The following is a 22,123-nucleotide window of genomic DNA, read 5'->3' on the forward strand; positions in this document are numbered from 1 at the left end:
GTGATGGGAAAGGCTCTTTAAAGCAAACATCTAACATCTACCTTGAGGGAGTTCTTGAGCGTCTGCCTGGCTCTCGGGTGTTTTCGAGTCCCACTCGTCGCTCTTCGAGAATGTGTGCTCGTCCCACAAGTGGCCGTACTCTCTCTGGAAGTCCGATATTTCTTCTGTGCTCAGTTGCGACACCAATTGACGGTACTCGCTCTCGCGCTTTTCCTCGATTTCCGGGCTCGTCATCTGTTTTTGTTTCGCCTCTTTCGTATCTTTGTCTATCAACTCGGACGCCATTCTTTCGAATTTTCGTTCGACTCGCTTTAATTTCTTTTCGGTTTTGTCATCCGTAGATGAGCTGGCATCTGGCTCTATCTGCGAGTCTATTTGTTCTAACGAATCTAATGCTTTATCTAAGTCACGCAATTTCTTCTCTATCAGGTCAACTTCAGCTTGAGATTCTTTCTTGTGTTCTTCCAACTTCTTTTCTTCTTTCTTGATTTCTTTTTCTAGCGGTGTTTTCATATCTAATTGTTTACTTAAGTCTTTGGTCAAGTCACTTAGTAGACTATCTATCTTGCTTTCTGTGAGAGCTTCTAATACATTTGACTTGGCGCTATCTTGTCTCAACCTTTGGCTTGGTTCGCTAACTACATCTGCGTTTTCATCATCTTCCGATGCTATGTGAAATAGTGGTTTTCTGTGTTCTTCGCGTTCTTCTATTAAAATTTCTTCAGGTTCTGTAACTATGTAAAATTCATCATCGCTTATATCTTCGACTTCGAAGTTCCTGATTTCTATTACTTCGGGGCGTTCTCCCTTTGGAAATCGTTGAGAAATGGCACGTCTTGCCATGGTAGGAGAAGTAACGTACGAAGATGCTCGTTTCTTCGAATCCGAAGCGTATTCATCGACATCTGTTGGCAAATTAGATAAATCAATGTTAGCTTCCGATATTCGACGTGACTCTCCTGCCGATTCTTTTATTACATTGGAGTAATCCGATGTCGTTCGAGTCATGGTATCACCGGGAAACACAGCTTCCGATTCTATGAAATCACGAGTCGTTCTCTTGATATCCAACCCAGGGTCAGTTTTAACACCCTGCAGAAGTGCGCTGGGTGCTTGGTCGTGAATATCCTTTTCTATTTTTTGTTTTTCTGTATCACCTTTCCCTGTGATTTTATCACCCAGTTTGCTAAAGAAACCTCCTGGTTTCTTATCTCTTTTAGTTGTGTCCTGCTTCTGATCTGTTTCTGTAGGCAATTCGTCCTCCGATTTTCCCCTTAATTCTTCACCTTTTCCGCTAAGTTTTTTTCCTAGCTTGCCTAAAAATTTCGCTTTTCCCTTTTTCGAAGTTTTTTCCGCCGTTACAGCAATTTGTTCTTCTAGGTCGTCTAACTTCCCTGCTGTTTGTGCAATTGATTTATCAACTGTTTTCAAAGCTTGTTCTCCACCTTCAGTTACCACATCTTTCGATGTAGCAAGCGATTCAAGTGCTGAGTCTTTGACTTCTTGTATTTTTGTTGAAGATGCGTCAGCAACGTGTTCTACGTTTTGCACTGCTATAGCGACTTCGGCTTCTAACCGTTCCTTTTCTTTTTGCTTTTTGTCTACGAATTCATCTACATTTTCTTCTATCTCTTTAGTCTTGCCACTAACGTAATCACCTAACTGGACAAAGATTCCTCGAGCTTCTTCTGTTGTTTTTAAGGACATATCCTTGATATCTTCTTTTAAATCTTTAGCTGTTTCTTTTGTAACTTGAGTTGATTCTTTCGTCAATCCTATACTTTTCTCCTTTGCCCTTTGTGAAGCGTCCAGTCCATCATCTATTAAAACTTCCGATGTTTGGACTATGTCCTTTACTGTTCCTTTACCTGCCTCCATTGTTTCTTTTGAAGTGTGTTTAATTTCATCTTTTACATCTATTGCGGCTTTCTCTGATGTTTGAACTACATCCTTTGCTACTGATTTGGATTTAGATGCCAATTTTTCGCCTTCTGATAAAATCGTTTCCGATTTATCATCTATAGATGTTTTTGTGTCAGTTATTTGGCTTTCTACTTTCGATTCCATATCTTTTAAACTTTTCTCTATATCCTTAGATTTACCGCTGATTTTATCTGTCAATTTACTGAAGAATCCAATTTTCTTACCTGCTTTTGGAGTACTTTGCTGCATGTCTTCAGAAGCGGCTTTTACTGATTCTTCTGTTTTTAAAATAGATTCTTCGATGTGTTCAGCACCCAAATCAACTTTCTTTTTGGATTCCAATGCAGTGTCTTCGGCAGCCTTCGAAAGTTTCACACTTTTGGCACCGATCTCAGTACGTAATGTATCTACATGTTCCGCTGCTTCGTCAATTCTTTTCTCAAGAGCTTCAATTTTCTCATCAGTTTTATCCCTTACCCCTATCTCGCTAATTTCGGTAACGTCTTTTATTGCACCGTCAAGAGGAGAAGTTACATCTCTTTGTAGATCTCTTTCTAAGCTTTCTCGTTCGCCCTCTAAAAACATTTCAGTGGACGACAAACCATCTTTTACCTTTTGCTTGGTTTCAGATGCCATTTCCTCGGTCAGTTTCATCGTAACACTAAACTTTTCATCTACTTTTTGAAGAAATGTGTCTTCTGCTTTATCTGCCTTATCTTTAACATCTGCAAGAGCTTTTGCATCGTCTTCAAATCGATAAATACTTGTTACGATGGTATCCTCTATTTCAGAAGCTTTTTCTTGTGCTGCATCTTTAATATCGGAAGCTGAACTCATTGCTTCCTTTTTACTTTCTTTTAGTAAATCATTGGCAATTTCTTTTTCCTTGACATGTTCGAGTGTATCATCGAAGCTTTGCATTATTTCAGTGACAAAGCTTGATGTTTCCTCTTTAAGGGCCTTTTCCTCCCCAGTTACGTCATCTACAATTGATTTGCGCACTTCTTGTGTAGATGTTTTAACATCGTCAAGTTTTTTGTCTGCGTCATCAATAATTTCGGATTTTGTAGTTTCAAAAGTTTTTTGTAGTTCCTTCGTGGATTCTTTAATATCATCTCCTTTCACTCCAATCTTTCCGGTTAATTTGGAGAAGAAAGACTTTTTCGGTTTCTTCTCCTTTGTTTCTGCTGATTCTACAGGCTGTGATGGATCTATTATGTGTTCACCAGTTTCTAGAATAGTTTGTTTTATTTCATGTGCTGTATCTGAAGTTTGTCTCGCCAGATCATCCACTTTGTCTCTCACGTCCGTTTTTGCGGCTTTCGCATCATCTTTAATGGTATCGTCTTTGGTAACTACTTTCTCCCCTAGTTTAGTGAAAAATCCACCAGTTTTCTTTGCTGTCTTTTCAGTTTCAGCCGCTCCATCTTTCACAGCAGCTATAGCTGTTTGTTTGGTGTCTTCTACCATCCTCGCTGTCTCTTGTTTTACTTCTTTAATATCTGTTCTAACATCTTGAAACTTTTCTTCAGTTTGATCTCTTATGTCATCCAAGGTTTTGTTGATATCGTCAGATTTTTCTTTTATAACTTTATCAATCTGGTCAAACAGATCATCCCTCTCTTCATCTATATCTTTATCAGTTAATTTAACACCTACTCTAACTCCCTGAATTTCCTCAGAAAAGTCACTGTAAGGTTCTTCAACAATTTCTTTTGTACCTTCAGCGATTTCGATAGGCACCTCCGTAATATCTTCTTTTAAACCTTTGAAAGATACTTTTTTACCAGCAGATTTAATTTCATCTCCAGCGACATCTATCGCCTGATCGGCATGCTGAATTGTGTCTTTAGTGATATCCTCTGCAATTCTGACTATACCTTCACTTTGTGGAATTTCTGAATCAAGTTTGGTTTCATTCATTTTATCATCTACAGGACCTCCGAATTTGCGTCCAATTTTCTCCATAAAGCCAACATCTTCTGTAGATTTGCCACTCTTATGTTTTTTTAATTTTCTTTTAGGCGCCTTCGGACTGCTTGCTTTCTCTTTCTTAGTGAATATTCCAAATAGTCCTGATGACTTTACTCGATCTGTGTCTTCATCGAGATCTGTTATAATTTCAGGTTTTCCGTCTTCATAATTTTCGAGTTCAGTTGACAGGAAACTGTGAGCGTCTTGCATCTTCCTCACAGCTTCATTAGATAAAACAATAGGTTGTATCACTACCTCTTCAGTTAATTTTTGAGATTTCTCTTCTTGTGATTGTTTTTTACCGAAAATTTTTAATGGACTTGCGGATTTCTTTTTAATCTTTGGACTTTCCGGGATAATTTGCTCTTCCGACTTAGGAGTGTATTTTTCCGGATATATCTCTTTTTCCTGCGACTTCCTTTTACCGAAAATCCCAAATAATCCCGATTTTTTGTCAGAATCACTTTCAACAGGTTCTTTCTTTATTATAGGTTTTCCGTCTTCATATTGAATCACCTCTTGTTCCAAGAAGTCCTTGGTTGTACCAGTTTCAGTTTTCGTTTCTGGTGAAAAGTCTTCCGAAGCTACCTGCTTTATCTCTCTTATCTTATAAGTTACATCTTTTTTTACTGGGGTTTCCTCGTCAATAGTTTCATGTATTCCGCTTATTTTTACATCACCTTCCTCTACTTCGCTGCGAATTCTGTCTATTCTCATTTGAATGTCCTTTTCTAAATCAGACAAGTCTGATAACACAGTCGGATCAAGCTGAATGGTATCTTTGAACACAACTACTTCTTTCTTTATCGTAGTCACCCTTTCTCCCGTAGGTGTTATCTCTTTGATAACAGTTATATCAGCCGTTGGAGACGATTCATCTCCAATTATGTGAACTTCTTTTATTTCTTTAACTGATCCAGGTAACATCGATTCAGTCTTCGCGTATATATCTACTGGAGATATTTTAGCTGGTTCAGATCCTTCAGCAAAACCAGTTTCCGATACCGTTTGAGGTACCACGTCATCGAATTTGTCAATTTCCGTTTTTATGAAATCATCAGAGTCCGAGATGCGTTTCACCACCGCCTCCGTATCGTCTTTGGTTGCCTTAAACTCATCTACAACTTCTTGTGGTTTAGTTTTCTTTGAAAACAGACCAAAGAATCCACTCTTTTCCTTAGTTGGTTCCTCCACTTCAGGCGCAGTCCCAGAGAACTTGGCCAATTCTTCAGAATCATGATAGCGGTCAATTTCTCCTTTATGGAAATCTTTGCTATCGGTTGCTTCTAAACCACTGACTTCCGCAAGAGGTTGTTTCGCTTTAGAGTCAAGTTTATCTTTGGATTTAGACTTTTTCTTATCTTTTTCCGGTTTCTTTTCAGTTTTTTTCTCCGCTTCTACTGAACTCTCCCTGTCCTGCGATCTCCTCTTTCCGAATAAACCAAAGAGTTTACCACCTTTGCCAGGTTTCTCTTCGTCTGGTTTAACAATGTCCGTTTGCACTATGGGTTTAACGTCATGATACTTCGAGACTTCTTCTCGAATAAAATTACTGGTGTTTATCATGTCGGCAATGACTGTTTCTGAGAGACCTGGTGGCTTTTTACTTTCCAGAGATTTGTGTCTTTTTTCATGCACTCTTGGTTCAAATTTAGGTACATAGGCACCGTCTTCATATATTTCAAGCTCGGTATTTAAGAAGTTTGTAGTCTCTGGGATATTCTGCTTTTCCGCTTCCGTTAAAATATCGTCGTGCTTGCTTTTCTTAAATATGCCTAGTATTCCACCTTTTTCATCGCCCTTTTCCACTTTGTCCTTTTTCGCAGCATCCTCTATTGCAGGTCGAACATCATGAAATTTTTCAACTTCATCTTTAAGGAAAGTATCGGTATCGTATATGTTTTTCATGACTTCTTCTGAAATAATCAAAGTGTCCTCTTTCTTATATTCTTTATCTTCTCCATGCTTTTTCTTGAATATACCGAAAAATCCTCCTTTTTCATCAGTTTCTGGTGTATCCTTTGTTATATCATCGGCCTTTCCTTTCACCTGAGCAGCTTCCGATACTATAGCATGTTCTACTTTGGCTATTTTCGATTCAGTTTCCCTTTCCTCAGAAGGTTTCTTCTTGAATATGCCTAGGAAGCCGATTTTCTTCTCTTCAGGTTTTTCCTTCACTGTTTTATCCTCACTGGCAATGCTTGGGACGATAGGCCTTACATCGTCGAAACTTTCAATCTCTGCATGTAAAAATGCGTTGCTATCGTTCATATCTTTCACTGTCGGCCCAGATAACATTGGCTTAACTAATATTTTATCGTATTCTTCTTTTGAGATGTTTGTTTCCGACGAATCAGTTCCAGCTATTTGGTCTTTTGGTGTACCCGTTGTTTGAATTTTTGTAATAGTGATTGTTTCCTTTATGACAGGTCCTTCTTCAAAATACTTAGCTACTTCTGATTTGAATAATGGGTCTTCTAGTACTGCAGTGTCTTTTTTGATGGTAACTGTTTCAGTGACTTTTTCTGGCGCTAATTCAGGAACTTTGGCAGTACCATGAGCAACTTGTCGAACGTCATGATATCTTTCAACTTCACCATTTAAGAAATCGAAGCTTTCTTCCATGTTTTTAAGAGTCGTTTCAGATGAAACTGGTTTTTCCGTTATTAGTTCCTTTTCCTCAGAAGGCTTCTTTTTGAATAGTCCCAAGAATCCTTTTTCCTTTTTTGTCTGTTCCACTGTTTCTAGCGCTGGTTCTAGCGACACTATTGGACGGACGTCATGATACCTTTCAATTTCATCGTTGAGGAAGGTATCAGTTTGCTGCATATATTTTATTGGGCTTTCCGAGAGTACAGGCAAAGATTCAGTTTTCACAGCTTTTGTATCTGTTTCTATTTCTTCGAATGGTTTCTTTTTAAGTATCTCAAAAATGCCTTTCTCTTCCTTCTGTTTTTCGCTTAATTTCTCAGTCTCTGTGATTATCGGACGAACATCATGGTATTTATCCACTTCGTCCTTTAAAAATGAGTCAGCGTCTTTCATACTTTGAATCGCTTCCTCAGCCTCTTTAGTTTTTTGAGATTTTTGTTCAATTTCCCTTTCTTCCGAAGACTTCTTTTTAAATATTCCAAACAAGCCTTTACCTTCACCTTTTTTCTCTTTTTTAGATTTTTCTGGCGACTTTCTTACTGATCCAGTTTCAATTTTTTGGATTATGGGACGTACGTCATGATAATATTGTATTTCGTCTTTTAAGAAAGAGTCAGTATCTGCCATATCTTTAAGTGTAGGTTCGCTTAACACTAGTTTTTCGACTTTCTTCGGTTCTATTTCTTTTTCTTCTGAAGATTTCTTTTTGAAAATACCAAAAAGTCCTTTGCTGTCCTGTTTTTCTTTTTCTTTTTTAGATTTTTTCGGTGACTTACTTACTTCATCTTTCAGGAATGAATCTGTTTCTGTCGTTTCTTTGAGAACTGTTCCAAATAAAACTGGTTTTGTTATTTCTTTGTCTATTTCTGGTTCCACTTCCTTTTCCTCCGATGATTTTTTCGCAAATACACCAAACAACCCTTTTGCTTCGTCCTTTTTCTTTTTTGTTGGTGTTACTTCCACAGTAATTGTTTCTTCAATAATTGGTCGTGCATCGTGATATAACTGCACCTCGTCTTGCAAAAATGAGTCGGTTGCCGTCATATCCTTTACAGTTTGTTCAGATAAAATTGGTATCTCTTTTAATTTTTCAATTTTCGACTCTATTTCTTTCTCTTCGGATGGTTTCTTTTTAAACAGTCCAAATAAACCTTTAGCTTCACCTTTGCTGGCTTTCTGTTTTTCAGTTGTTTCTACCTCCTTCTTTATAATTGGGCGAACATCGTGATATTTTGCAACTTCTTCTTTTAAGAATGTGTCGCTCTCTATAATATTTTTCAAAACATTTTCGGATAAAAGTACTGATGATTCCGTGGATGTTTCAGTCTTGGGTTCGATTTCCCTTTCTTCAGAAGTTTTCTTTTTGAATATTCCAAATAATCCTTTCTCATCATCCTTTTCGATTGCATCTGATTGTTTTTCGATAGGTCGGACATCATGATATTTGTCGACTTCACCTTTTATGAATGAATCAGTATCATGCATCCTTTCAAGGATATTTTCAGAGGAAACAGCTTCGCTCTCAACTTTTTTAACTTCTGGTTCGATTTCCTTTTCTTCAGTTTTCTTTTTGAATATGCTGAACAATCCTTTGGCATGTTCCTTCTTTGCTTTATTGGGAGATTCCTGTATTTCAGATATGTGTTGTATTTCCTTTTTAATAATAGGACGAACGTCATGATAAACCTCTACTTCATCTCTTAAGAAATTGTCAGATTCAACCATGTTCTTAAAGGTTTCTTCAGAAAATGCTGGGGCTTCTTTAGTTTTGTCAGATTTTGGCTCTATTTCTTCAGCTAGTTCCTTTTCCCTTTCTTCCGAAGCTTTCTTTGTGAATATTCCAAATAATCCTTTTCCTTCGCCTTTTTCAGCTTCAATTTTTTCAATTTTGTGTTGTTGAATGATTGGTCTGACGTCATGGTATATGTCTATTTCGTCTTTCAAAAATGAGTCAGTGTCATGCATACTTTGAAGGACGCTTTCAGAGAAAACTGCCGTGGTTTCGTGTTTCTCAACTTTTGGTTCGACATCTTTCTCATCGTGTTTCTTTTTGAAAATGCCAAAGAGTCCCTTACCATGTTCTTTCTTTTCTTTTTTGGGCGAAACATGCTTTTCGACTACCTGTACTTCTTCCTTAATAACAGGACGAACGTCGTGATACTTTTCCACTTCGTCCTTTAAAAATGAGTCGCTTTCAATAATATTTTTAATAACATTTTCAGACTGCAGCACAGGTTTCTCGGCTGATTTTTCAATTAAAGATTCGACATCCTTTTCTTCAGAAGATTTTTTCTTGAAAATTCCAAACAATCCTTTTCCTTCACCTTTTTCGACTTCAATTTTGGGTTCTTCTTTGATGATTGGTCTGACGTCGTGGTATATGTCTATTTCATCTTTCAAAAATGAGTCAGTGTCATGCATACTTTGAAGGACGCTTTCAGAGAAAATTGCCGTGGTTTCGTGTTTCTCAACTTTTGGTTCGACATCTTCTTCATCGCCTTTCATTTTGAAAATGCCAAAGAGCCCCTTACCATGTTCTTTCTTTTCTTTTTTGGGCGAAACGTTCGTTTCTGGTAACTGTACTTCTTCCTTAATGATAGGACGAACGTCGTGATACTTTTCCACTTCGTCCTTTAAAAATGAGTCGCTTTCAATAATATTTTTAATAACGTTTTCAGAGAGCAGCACAGGTTTCTGGGCTGATTTTTCAATTAAAGATTCGACTTCCTTTTCTTCAGAAGATTTTTTCTTGAAATTTCCAAACAATCCTTTTCCTTCACCTTTTTCGGCTTCAATTTTGGGTTCTTGTTTGATGATTGGTCTGACATCGTGATATATATCTATTTCATCTTTTAAAAATGAGTCAGTGTCATGCATACTTTGAAGGACGCTTTCAGAGAAAACTGCCGTGGTTTCGTGTTTCTCAACTTTTGGTTCGACATCTTCTTCATCGCCTTTCTTTTTGAAAATGCCAAAGAGTCCCTTACCATGTTCTTTCTTTTCTTTTTTGGGCGAAACGTGCGTTTCTGGTAACTGTACCTCTTCCTTAATAATAGGACGAACGTCGTGATACTTTTCCACTTCGTCCTTTAAGAATGAATCGCTTTCAGTAATATTTTTAATAACGTTTTCAGACAGCAGCACAGGTTTCTCGGTTGATTTTTCAATTAATGATTCAACTTCCTTTTCTTCAGAAGATTTTTTCTTGAAAATTCCAAATAATCCTTTTCCATCACCTTTTTCGGCTTCAATTTTGGGTTCTTGGTTGATGATTGGTCTGACATCGTGATATATGTCTATTTCATCTTTTAAAAATGAGTCAGTATCATGCATACTTTGAAGAACGCTTTCAGAGAAAACTGCCGTGGCTTCGTGTTTCTCAATTTTTGGTTCGACATCTTTCTCATCATCTTTCTTTTTGAATATGCCGAATAGTCCCTTGCCATGTTCTCTCTTATCTTTTTTGGGTGAAACGTGCGTTTCTGGTAACTGTACCTCTTCCTTAATAATAGGACGAACGTCGTGATACTTTTCCACTTCGTCCTTTAAGAATGAATCGCTTTCAGTAATATTTTTAATAACGTTTTCAGACAGCAGCATGGGTTTCTCAGTTGATTTTTCAATTAAAGGTTCAACTTCCTTTTCTTCAGAAGATTTTTTCTTGAAAATCCCAAACAATCCTTTTCCATCACCTTTTTCAGCTTCAATTTTAGGTTCTTGTTTGATGATAGGTCTGACGTCGTGGTATATGTCTATTTCGTCTTTCAAAAACGAGTCAGTGTCATGCATACTCTGAAGGACGCTTTCAGAGAAAACTGCCGTGGTTTCGTCTTTCTCAACTTTTGGTTCGACATCTTTCTCATCGTGTTTCTTTTTGAATATGCCAAAGAGTCCTTTGCCATGTTCTTTTTTAGGCGATACTTGCTTTTCAGCTACTTGTACTTCTGCCTTAATGATAGGACGAACGTCATGATATTTTTCCACTTCGTCCTTTAAGAATGAGTCGCTTTCAATAATATTTTTAATAACGTTTTCAGACAGCAGCACAGGTTTCTGGGTTGATTTTTCAATTAAAGATTCGACTTCCGTTTCTTCAGAAGATTTTTTCTTGAAAATTCCAAACAATCCTTTTGCTTCGCCTTTTTCGGATTCAATTTTGGGTTCTTGTTTGATGACTGGTCTAACGTCATGGTATATGTCTATTTCGTCTTTCAAAAACGAGTCAGTGTCATGCATACTTTGAAGGACGCTTTCAGAGAAAACTGCCGTGGCTTCGTGTTTCTCAACTTTTGGTTCAACATCTTCTTCATCGCCTTTCTTTTTGAAAATGCCGAAGAGTCCCTTGCCATGTTCATTTTTATCTTTTTTAGGCGATGCCTGCTTTTCGACTACCTGTACTTCTTCCTTAATGATAGGACGAACGTCGTGATACTTTTCTACTTCGTCCTTTAAAAATGAGTCGCTTTCAAGAATATGTTTAATAACGTTTTCAGATAGCAGCACAGGTTTCTCGGTTGATTTTTCAATTAATGATTCAACTTCCTTTTCTTCAGAAGATTTTTTCTTGAAAATTCCAAATAATCCTTTTCCTTCACCTTTTTCGGCTTCAATTTTGGGTTCTTGTTTTATGATTGGTCTGACGTCGTGGTATATGTCTATTTCATCTTTCAAAAATGAGTCAGTGTCATGCATACTTTGAAGGACGCTTTCAGAGAAAACTGCCGTGGTTTCGTGTTTCTCAACTTTTGGTTCGACATCTTCTTCATCGCCTTTCTTTTTGAAAATGCCAAAGAGTCCCTTACCATGTTCTTTCTTTTCTTTTTTGGACGAAACGTGCGTTTCTGGTAACTGTACTTCTTCCTTAATGATAGGACGAACGTCGTGATACTTTTCCACTTCGTCCTTTAAGAACGAGTCGCTTTCAATAATATGTTTAATAACGTTTTCAGATAGCAGCACAGGTTTCTCGGTTGATTTTTCAATTAATGATTCAACTTCCTTTTCTTCAGAAGATTTTTTCTTGAAAATTCCAAATAATCCTTTTCCTTCACCTTTTTTGGATACAATTTTGGGTTCTTGTTTGATGATTGGTCTGACGTCGTGGTATATGTCTATTTCATCTTTCAAAAACGAGTCAGTGTTATGCATACTTTGAAGGACGCTTTCAGAGAAAACTGACGTGGTTTCGTGTTTCTCAACTTTTGGTTCGACATCTTTTTCGTCATCTTTCTTTTTGAATATGCCAGAGAGTCCTTTACCGTGTTCTTTCTTATCTTTTTTAGGCGACGCCTGCTTTTCAGCTAATTGTATTTCTTCCTTAATGATAGGACGAACATCGTGATATTTTTCCACTTCTTCCTTTAAGAATGAGTCGCTTTCAATAATATTTTTAACAACGTTTTCAGACAACAGCATTGGTTTTTCGCTGGATTTTTTAATTATAGGTTCGATCTCCTTTTCTTCGGAAGGTTTCTTCTTGAATATTCCAAAGAGTCCTTTTCCAGCATCCTTTTCGACTACGTCACCTTGTTGGATGATTGGTCTCACATCATGGTATTTATTTATTTCGTCTTTTAGGAATGAGTCTGTCTCTTGCATATTTTGGAGAACAGTTTCAGAAAGGATTCCTTTGCTTTCCTCTCTTTCCACTTTTGGTTCGATATCATTTTCATCGCCTTTCTTTTTAAATATGGCAAAAAGACCCTTTCCATGTTCCTCGTCCTTTTTGGCCAGTTTTTGTACTTGTTCAGCTTTATCTTTAATAACAGGACGCACGTCATGATACTTTTCTATTTCATCTTTTAGGAAGGAATCACTGGCAATCATATACTTGATAATTTCTTCGGATAAGACTGGGACGTCCCGGGATTCTTCAATGTTAGTTTTTGGCTTCTTTTTCTCGTCAATTTTCTCTTCAGTTGATTCTAGTATGACTTTCTCTTTAACTACCGGACGCACATCATGATAATTGTCAATTTCATCTTTCAGGAATAAATCACTGTCTAACATGTATTTAATAAATTCTTCGGATGTTTCTTTTGCAATAGTTTTCGCTTCGGATTTTTCAACCTTTGGTTCAATTTCTTTCTCATCGGATTTCTTCTTGAATATTCCGAAAAGACCTTTTCCATGATCTTTCTTTTCTTTTTCAGCACGCGGTTCAATTTCTTTATCTTTAGATGGTTTTTCCTGGAATAATTCATGTTTTTGGACGTCTACCGGCTTTTCAATTGTTTGAGTTACAACTGGGTGCTTAATAACAGGTCTGACGTCGTGATATCTGTCAATTTCTTCATTTAGAAATGAATCACTATCTTGCATATCCTTAAGGATATTCGCGGATAAAACTGGTTTCTCCTCAAGTTTTTCTACATCTTTTTCGACAGTTTTCTTCCTGAAAATGCCGAACAAGCCTTTGCCGTGTTCTTTCTTTTCCTTCTTTTGCTTCTCTGGGGATTTTTGCTTTCCCGAGGGTTTTTGCTTTTCTGCAGACTTTTGCGTTTCTGGAGATTTTTGTTTTTCTGGGGTTTTTTGTTTTTCTGGAGATTTTTGCTTCTGTGGGGATTTTTGTTTATCTGTAGATTTTTGTATTTCAGCAAGTTCAGCAGTTGTAACAATTGGACGAACATCGTGGTATCTCTCAATTTCGTCCTTCAAAAATGTGTCCGTTTCTACCATATCCTTGACAACTTGTTCGGAAAGAACCAGAGATTTCTCTACTCTTATAATTTTTGGTTCGATTTCTTTCTCCTCCGATGACTTCTTTTTGAATAATCCAAACAGTCCTTTTCCTTCGCTCCTTTCCTGTTTGTCACTAGGTGGTTTCGTTTCCAACTTTTTAACTATGGGACGAGCGTCATGATATCTTTCAATTTCATCATTCAAGAACGAATCTGTTTGTTCCATGGCATTTTCAGATAACGCCTCTTGCGAAATTTTCATTAGATCTTTCTTTTGATCATCTTTAGGTAATATTGAAGTTTCTGTTTCTATTACTGTCTCTTTCTCTATAACTTGAGGATGCACTTCATGATATTTCTCGATTTTTGTAACTGCAACCACACCTGGTTCTATCAGTTGCTTTTTCTCAGTGGCTGTTACTGATTCAGTGGTAATTGGCCGAACGTCATGGTACCTTTCAACTTCGTCCTTTAGGAATTCATCTGATTCTTTCATGACTTTAATGGTAGTTGCAGATATCGCCTGTGCTTCAGTTTTCTCTTTCTCAACGTCTTTCTCTGCTGGCTTTCTTTTTAAGATACCCAGCAAACCTTTCTCATCTTCTTTTTGCTGTTTTCTTATTTTTTCGGGGGACAACTTTGTCTCTGCTTGTGGTACAGAAGTCACTATTGGGCGCACGTCATGGTACCAAGTTACCTCGTCTTTTAAGAATGAGTCACTGTTTTTCATATTTTCTAAGGTAGCTGCGGAAAGTACTGGTTTAGCGGTTACTTTCTCTTGTTTCGGTTCCATATCTCTCTCTTCGGATGGTTTCTTTTTGAATATTCCAAAGAACCCTTTGGCTTCGTCTTTCTTTTTCTTTTTCGGTTTTTCTGGGGATGTAACTACTTCGACGTTTGCTGTTTCTTTTATTACAGGCCTCACGTCATGATAGAATTTAACTTCATCTTTTAAAAATGAATCGCTTTCTCCCATCTGCCTCTCCACTTCTTGGGATAGCACTGGCTGGGCTTGTACTTTTTCGATTGTTGATTCAAGTTCTTTTTCTTCGGACGGTTTTTTCTTAAATATACCGAAGGAGTTTTTGGATTTGTCAATTGGTTCTTTTGTAATTTCTATATCTGTTACCTCAGTTATGATTACTTTATCTGAAACAACAGGTCGTACATCATGGTACTTATCTACTTCGTCTTTTAAAAATGAAGTAGAATCCTGTATATGTTTAATAAGTGTTTCGGAAGGTACAGCTTTCACCTGTGTGTCTTCTATTTTAGTTTCTAATATTTGTTCTTTGGGAAGGGCAATCTCGCTTACTAATTCCAATTTTTTATCAGTTTCCACCTTACTTTGCGGTATTGCGGGAACATATTTAACGTCATGATATTTATCAATTTCTTCCTTTAGGAAAGCGGTGGAATCGATCATATTTTTAATAGCGATGTCAGAGAAAACTGGCCTGGACTCTTCATCTTTCTTTCCTCTTTTGAATAGACCCAGGAAACCTTTCTCTTCTTTTTCCTTTCCTCGACCTTTCTTTGGAGACTTTTGGGGTTCAGTAACTTCGGATCTTTCCTCCACGTCAACTTTTTCCTTGCTTTTACCTTTCCTTAATTTTGGATACTTTTGAACTTCAATCTTCACTTCTTGTTCTTTTGATGTTTCTTCGTCTTGTTTTTCGATGACTTCCTTTTTGCTATCATCGTCTGAATCTTCCGCTTCTTTAGATTTGCCAAACAAACCGAATAGTTTACCGTGCTTCCGTTTCATTTTTTGACTGTCAGTTATCTTTTCCTTTAGTTCTTCTTTCCCTTCGACTTTTTGCGTTGTGGGAACTTTCTCATCTTGTCCAGCAAAGGCGACTTCATTCTGAATTAGATCGGTCGTTTTAGTTTTTATATCGTCGATGATTTGTAAGGGTGGAATAATACTAAGATCTGACACGAATCTTTCTGAAGGTTCGTCGATGTCTTCATAAACGTGATCCCTCAAACGCGGCGGCCTGACGGGACCCTCAATTTGCGCAATAGGTTTAACTAACTTTTCATCGGATAAAATAGGCGATTTTTCCATTAACTCTTTTTCGATTTGGTTGATACTTTCGTCTATGTTAATGGTGAACGTTTCTTTCGTTTTCTTAAGAGATCCTTTTCGTGTGGGATCAATGATGATTGTAAATTCTTCTTCTTCTACGGTGGCTGGCGCAAAAGTTTTTTCTATTATTTCGTCAACCACGACAATTTTCTGTTTTTTAGCTTTCGGCGACTTTTGTAACTGTTTTACGGCTTCCTCGCCGTCACTGATGACACCTGTTACGATTTCTTTAGCTTGGTCTGTTACGGCATCGGAATCGGTGTCGTCTAGATCTGTTACAGGAATAGTTATTGACACTTTATGTGTCGTTTTGGCGGGCACTTCTTGTTCGGGTACGGGATAGGGAGTTAGTTCTTGCGTTGTTATTTCAGCGGGTAAGTATGACGGTGTAGTGTCGGAAGGTGATGCTTCTACGAAAGGTATGTCTGCGTATTTCTGTTCCTCAGTGGGTATGGAAATCTTTGGTTTTCGCGGAGGACGTGGGGGGACTTCAGGAGGAAGTTCTCCAGAAGGTATCTTCTTTTTCTTCTTCTCTTTCTTCGGCTTCTTTTCTTTTTTGGGTGATTTTTCGGAATCGGAATCGGAGAGATCGAGCGACTTGCCAACAAATGTCTTTATTGTTCCTAGGATGCTCTTCTTTCTCTTTTTGTCTTCCTTGGGCGAACCCTTTTCTTCCGCTTTTTGAACTTTGTAGTGTTTTTCCGTATGCGGATGATAGGGTTCAGCACGTGACTCAGATTGAATTAAAGCATTAGTTTGGTCATAAATCGATTTTGAAATTTCGGATGAGAAAATATTATCGCTAACGGGTAAGTCGTCAAGGGTTAAATCTTCGTTACTAACTAAATAATGTGCTGTCGTAGTCGTTTTTCCTGTAAGAACATGCACTTTCCAACAAGCTATACTATCTACCAAACCTTAACCCTAATATCTCTTTAAAATATCCTTACTGCAGCAAGGGGGGGCGGCCTTGGGTTCGAAAAACTTAGGAGATTAGTCAAAACCTACAAAATCGCAACAACCCATGCGTATGAGTCCAGCACGGAACACGAATAAACTTATTAAACTTTACCTCTAGGAGGGTCTTCTTTTTGAGATAACCAATCGCAGTATGCTTGAGGAATTGCCGCACTTTCCTTCAAGGGATAAGAAACAAATTGTGTGGAATTAGTGCTACGGGATGGGTCAATGGTTTGCGAGTACTGATCGTAACATGGATAAAAAGGGATATTTGCATAAAGGTCTACCTTGTTGTTTTCACATTGCTTTACAGATTCCGGATCGTACTCTAAGGGAAACCGTTCATTGGAGGTCGCGAAGAGTTCGGTCTTACTCTTTGATAGTTCTTTCGTTTTCAATAAATTGCCATCTGCAGGTTTTATTAAATCAGCTTCTGGGTTCCTCACAAACAATCTCTGTAATGTAAAAGAAGGCTTACCATTCCCTTCTTTTGCAGTAGCTTGAGAATTATCTGAGTCCGGTAAAAGGGAATACGAAGAAGACTTTTTCTTTTCCAATAAGCTGGAGAACTTATTGGTTATGGTACTGAATTTCTCACTGAGTTTGCTCGGTAATGTTTGACTCCTCTCTTTGATCGCTTTCTTATTTTCCTCTAACGGTTCGGAATTGCTTCTCGGGGAATTTTCCATGAATTCACGTACAGATCTAATTTCGATAGCTTCTTTGCCTTTATCGGATGTTTTAACTAATAATTTTACCTCTGCTTTTACCACTTTTTCACACGTTTCGTATGTCCCTTCATCAGAACTCGTCGAAAACGTTGAGGAGCTATCACTAGATGAGTTGTCAGTCTCAACAGTTTCATTATTCGAGGGATCTGAAATCGATATTAAAGGAATTGTTTCGGTCGTGCTGACAAGAGTCGTATATGGCTTGGAGGCGTAAGCTTTGTTGGAGTAACAACTGCTTAACAGGCTCATATTCTCCTCGTCTTCTTCTGGGACAATGCTGAGGTTCCTGTATGTTCCCTCCCACCAAATATCGTTCCCAGTCCTGTTGTCGTGAAGCTGGTATGCGTAAGACAATGGTTTGTTTTCTATTAATTCATAGTCGTCGTCAATAAATGCCTCGCTTTGATCAGCGGATTCATTCGGGTCGTTCCAGCTATCAGGATAGTCGTCGCTGAGAGTTTCGCTAGAGGCGATTGTGATTTTATCGAAATCAATTTTGTAGTTGCTAGTGTATAGTTTCTCTGGAGTGTCTTTTTCTAGTAGCATACAGGCCTCATCTTCCTTAACTGCTTCGACCAAACTATTTATGTTGTGTGCAATTTCATCTAGATCTTTTCTCGTAGTCTCCCCAAAGTCGATCAAATCGTAAGAATGGTCTGTTATTTCTTTTGGTTTGTTGTTGTTGAACCTTACGTACTCGAAGGGACAGTCTGGTTTGTTGTCACCAATTAATAATTCTTGTGTGGTTTCGTATACTCTAGGCTTCTTAATTGATTTTTTTATGGGTACTTCGATAAGGGCGTCGGTGCTCGGTAGCAGTTCCAAGGTATTAACGCATGGTGCCTCAGGATCCAGCACGTCCAAATCCAAGCCGAATAGTTTTTCCTGTTTCTCCACCTCGAACAGCATCTTCTCAAGCATGGCGTCGATTTGAGTGTAAGAGGTAGTTTTATGCACATATTGGGGATCGGATAGGGAAGGGGACATACTGCGTTTTGGCGTTAACAGCACGCTTTCGTACGTGATAAACTGGGTACCAGCGGGGGGACAATCTGGCGGAAAAATTGAACTTACAGATTACCAGGCATTAACCTTACTGGAGTAAGAATATTTGTACAAAGTTAGTAAAACTGGATGAGAAAACTCGATTATATTTCCGATGATGTATGAATGATAACTGAAAAAGTTATAACGGATAGTTGCCGGAAGCTACTGTGCTGAAAACCAGCCCCTCCAGCTAATACTGAGGCTGTCAAAAGCTGAAAAATGCCGGACGTACGGTGTGCTATATATTGGCATGCGCATGCTCAAGTTTCGTCGTTTCCGTGAACCGCGGGAAGCATAATTTGCCATTGCTCTAAGCCATGTTAGTCGAAAATAACAAACTTCTTTAGATTTAAATTGTAGTGTTAGTGTATAAGTGCTGTGTTAATGCACATAAAGCATCCTCTGGCTTAACTGATGGAAAATAAAAAGAAAATAAAGGTGTTAATAAGATGGAGATAGTGATAACTGTGATAAATGGCGGTGCCCCTATCATGGTGAAATGATGTTGAGAAATACCTGCATGTTATACACAATGTCATTTAAAAGTTTTGGTTGTTACATTATTCTTAGGGATATGAATTGCGACCATTAGAAATTTTTCTGCACAGATAGTTTAGAGACACGAGGAAGGCGTCACAAGTTGGCAGAAACTTGCCAAATGACTTGGTTTATTACTTTTACACATTGGCTGTTAAATACAATTAACACATTGCGCCACTTATTCCTCATTGGTTATTTGGTTAATTACAGAAATATTTAGCGGAAGTTAGTAATTAATTATTTCTAATTGTCGTAAATTGAAAATGGTACATGTTTTTCACGTACCTTCCTAAATTAAAAAGAACAACCAAAACTTCTCTCAGTTCAGAGCATTGCATGACATTTTGATGTTTTAATACTTGTTCGTGAAATGCCCCAATAAAAGCAAAATTTATATTATTTGATGTAATTACAAATGTACAACACCTCTAATGAAGCAAAATCCCCTTCCATTGTAAACAATACAAATTTTGCAGCAATAGTTTCCCTCTAAATCTATTATCTCTTACCTTGCTGTGCTGCGTCTTCTATTAGTGCTTTGGGCTCGGACATTGCCGGCTTCTTCTGGGCGTCCCATTCTAAAAAAAAATGCGGAATCATTAGAATACAACAGTTTAAAATAGGGCCTTAACCTAAGACAATGCACACTTCATAGAGAATATGGATGTCTCTTACCGAAGGAACAGCTTGCTTCACATGCAGTGTTTGTTGCTTACGGTTTTAATACTCTTGGTGTTAGTGAACATGCATTTTTTTTTTGTTAATTTTGTTATGCCATACCTACTTTGTGAGCGGTTGTACCAAACGCTCAGTAATCATATTTTTTATACTGTATTGGGAATTCTGATAGGTGTAATTTATTTAATTTTTCATATTTGTTGCATACAAAATAAGGTGCAATACATAGGTCATTCATCCTTAAAATAAATATAAACAATTACCTTTTCCGATCCCAAACGACACAAACCCATCGTGAAAATTCAGCGATACCGTTTCCTTATTACCATTAGTCATATAATCCTCAAGATCGACCACACCAGTTGCAAATTCATGTTCCATGTCAGAAATATCCTCAACATCGGTATTTCGCTCGGTATAGCCACCACCTTTCAGATACATAACCTCATTTGGAGCATCCGCGTCAAATTTGTTTACGACTGCGGCGTAGACCTTGCTAGAACTCATCCCGTCGAATTCGCTGTGCACCTGATTAGGCGTAGCAGTTTCAGCCCTGGAGTAGTTTGCGTTGTCCTCATCTGCCGATGCTACCATGTCTTCAGTATCAGTATTCGTGGGACTGACAGTTACTTGCGTAATTCCTTTCTTGTACAAGTTGACCGATATGCGATCCTCTTTTGAAAAGGGCCCTGCGCCTTCCTTCGCCATAACCGTCTCACATCCCATTTCCCGCATATGCTGAGGAGTGCAAGACAGCGGTCTTACACCAGCATCTTTATCCTCTTCGGAGGAATCGGCCAAATTTTCTACATCTGTAACGACATCGTTGGCTTGCCTTGGAATTAGGTGGTTTGTCTGTTCTACATTATCATCACTTAAGTAAACGTCTTCAGTATCAGTTAGTAGCGCTCTTTCCTCATTCACTAATAGTTTATTCCTTCTCGCAAGGCTCTTTTCGTGTAGGTACTTGAATTTAGGTGCTCTGCGATGTTTTACTTTACCGTCCAATATCAAATCTTCGGTGTCTGTCACTGCACCGTTATCTACAGCAGTTGTTTTCAACTTTTGTCCCAAAGTATCGATTATTTGAACGAAACCAAAATCCAAGGAGGGCAATTCAGGAGTCGCAATAGTCCCCAACGTTTCTAAAGCGTCCTCCGCTTCAGAAATGCTCTCTTCGTCAGTTTGTACCTTTGGTAAGTCCTGAAGCTGTATCTTCTCCGGTGCATCGTCCTCGAGTGGTAGAATATGCACAGAGGGTTGAGGATTATTTTCTTTCAAAACAACTAGGTTGCGACTAGGAAGAGGTAATTCTATTTCTGGGAATTGGTAGGTGGAATCAATCTCATCGTCCTCGAAATCTTCTTCCTCGGTGAAATTTTGGTTTAGTAAAGCTAAAGGCATTGTTTCTGATCCATTTTCATCTGATGAGCTATCAATGGCTTCAGAATCAGTTATGTTCCCTTCCTTAAAATTTTTTTTAGATTTACGTAAAACACTTGTTTTAGGCTTAGGAGAAAAACATATCTTGTAATTAATGCTCTTTCTTCTGTTTCCTTGATCACTTGCATCATCTTCGCTTTGATAATTATCTGATTCCGTACTCTGGTGTTTGGAGGATGCTGTGTCTTTGTTCGGAGCTTGTTTGTTTTTGTCTTTGTTCAAAGCTTGTTTGTAAATACGTTTGTTTTTGACCATGGTGTTTATCTCTGTTGTTTGACTATAACAATTCACAATATCGCTCAATTTCTCCACAAGAGAATTATCGCTTGATAGTTCATTCTCCAAGAGTGGTGACTGATCGCCCACTTCTCCCTCGACATCCTCTGTATCGGTTAACAAGTTGGTTTCAAAGTTGGGAATTTTTAACATGCTTCTCTTTGTTACCTTTTTGCAAATGGGGAATCGAACGTTTCCATTATCCTCGTTATCTGATTCGAAATTTAAAGATTGGCTTTTTGCCATGAGGTTCGCGCGAGTTTGCCTTTTTGAAGACTTTTTATTCTGAGTAAAACATCCCACTTCACTCTCGGAAATCTCCAGATCTTCTACATCGGTCTCTGAATATTTTCGACCGCCTCTACGGCGTCGTCTTCTAGATTTATCCTTTACGGTATCCGTTTCGTCATTTAAATCTGAATACAGTACCTCGACGTCAGTCAGGTCGGACAGATTTGGAGAAAGGGACAAAGTACTCAACTGGTTCACGTTCAGGTTATTATCTGGGATGTCGCTCGAGGTATTCTCATGATTAAATTTGATTATTTCTGATACGTTTACGTCATCATTGTAGTATTCCAAGTTCATGTTAGCTGTTGTAATCTCCTTCGATTCCAGTTCACTATCTGTATTGAAAGATTCCTCATCTGTCAGATTAGTAAGAGCATCGTTAGATTCTTCGAGTGGTTCTTTCTTCATTTGCGTAATAGAACGTTGTGTTCTTAATTTATTTTTTCCTTTGCCTGGCATTCCTTGGTCCTTAAATGACTCCTCATATGTACCTTCTTCCAAATCCATATTTTCTAAAGATATGGGCGATTTATGTTTAATTAATTTTATTTCTTCTTCATTATCAGATGCTTCATAATCTTCATAGTCCGTAGTATAGATGTCGTCTGTCAATTTTATCTTCAATTTATTTTTCCTTGCGATTTTTTGTTTGGTATTCGTAGTTGGAGATTCTTCTTCGTCAATTGCTTCTAGATCCGTTAGTGTTTCCGTTAGATCAAAAACATTGTCATCGTCTTCTTCAGACCCAGGAGTTATAGCAATTTTTGGTATGTCCGGATTTAATGACATTTCTATAGGGTGAATCTTCTGTACTTCTGTTCCTTTCTACACTACAA

The 22,123-nt window shown here is 37.9% G+C and overlaps 1 protein-coding gene across 1 annotated transcript in view; it reads right to left on the reverse strand.

Moving 5' to 3' along the window:
* Positions 1 to 22,123, reverse strand: part of LOC108911613 (titin-like) — a 53,404-nt gene that overhangs the window by 13,494 nt on the left and 17,787 nt on the right. Inside the window, exons 3-5 of the mRNA XM_023454047.1 lie at positions 19,541 to 22,112; positions 19,109 to 19,177; positions 42 to 16,193 (exon numbers count right to left, since the gene is read on the reverse strand). Of these exons, the coding sequence (XP_023309815.1) occupies positions 42 to 16,193; positions 19,109 to 19,177; positions 19,541 to 22,112 (18,793 nt within the window). The remainder of the gene's footprint in view (positions 1 to 41; positions 16,194 to 19,108; positions 19,178 to 19,540; positions 22,113 to 22,123) is intronic.

The sequence above is a fragment of the Anoplophora glabripennis genome, unplaced genomic scaffold (genome assembly GCF_000390285.2).
Source record: "Anoplophora glabripennis isolate ALB-LARVAE unplaced genomic scaffold, Agla_2.0 scaffold136, whole genome shotgun sequence".
Lineage (NCBI taxonomy): Eukaryota > Metazoa > Arthropoda > Insecta > Coleoptera > Cerambycidae > Anoplophora > Anoplophora glabripennis.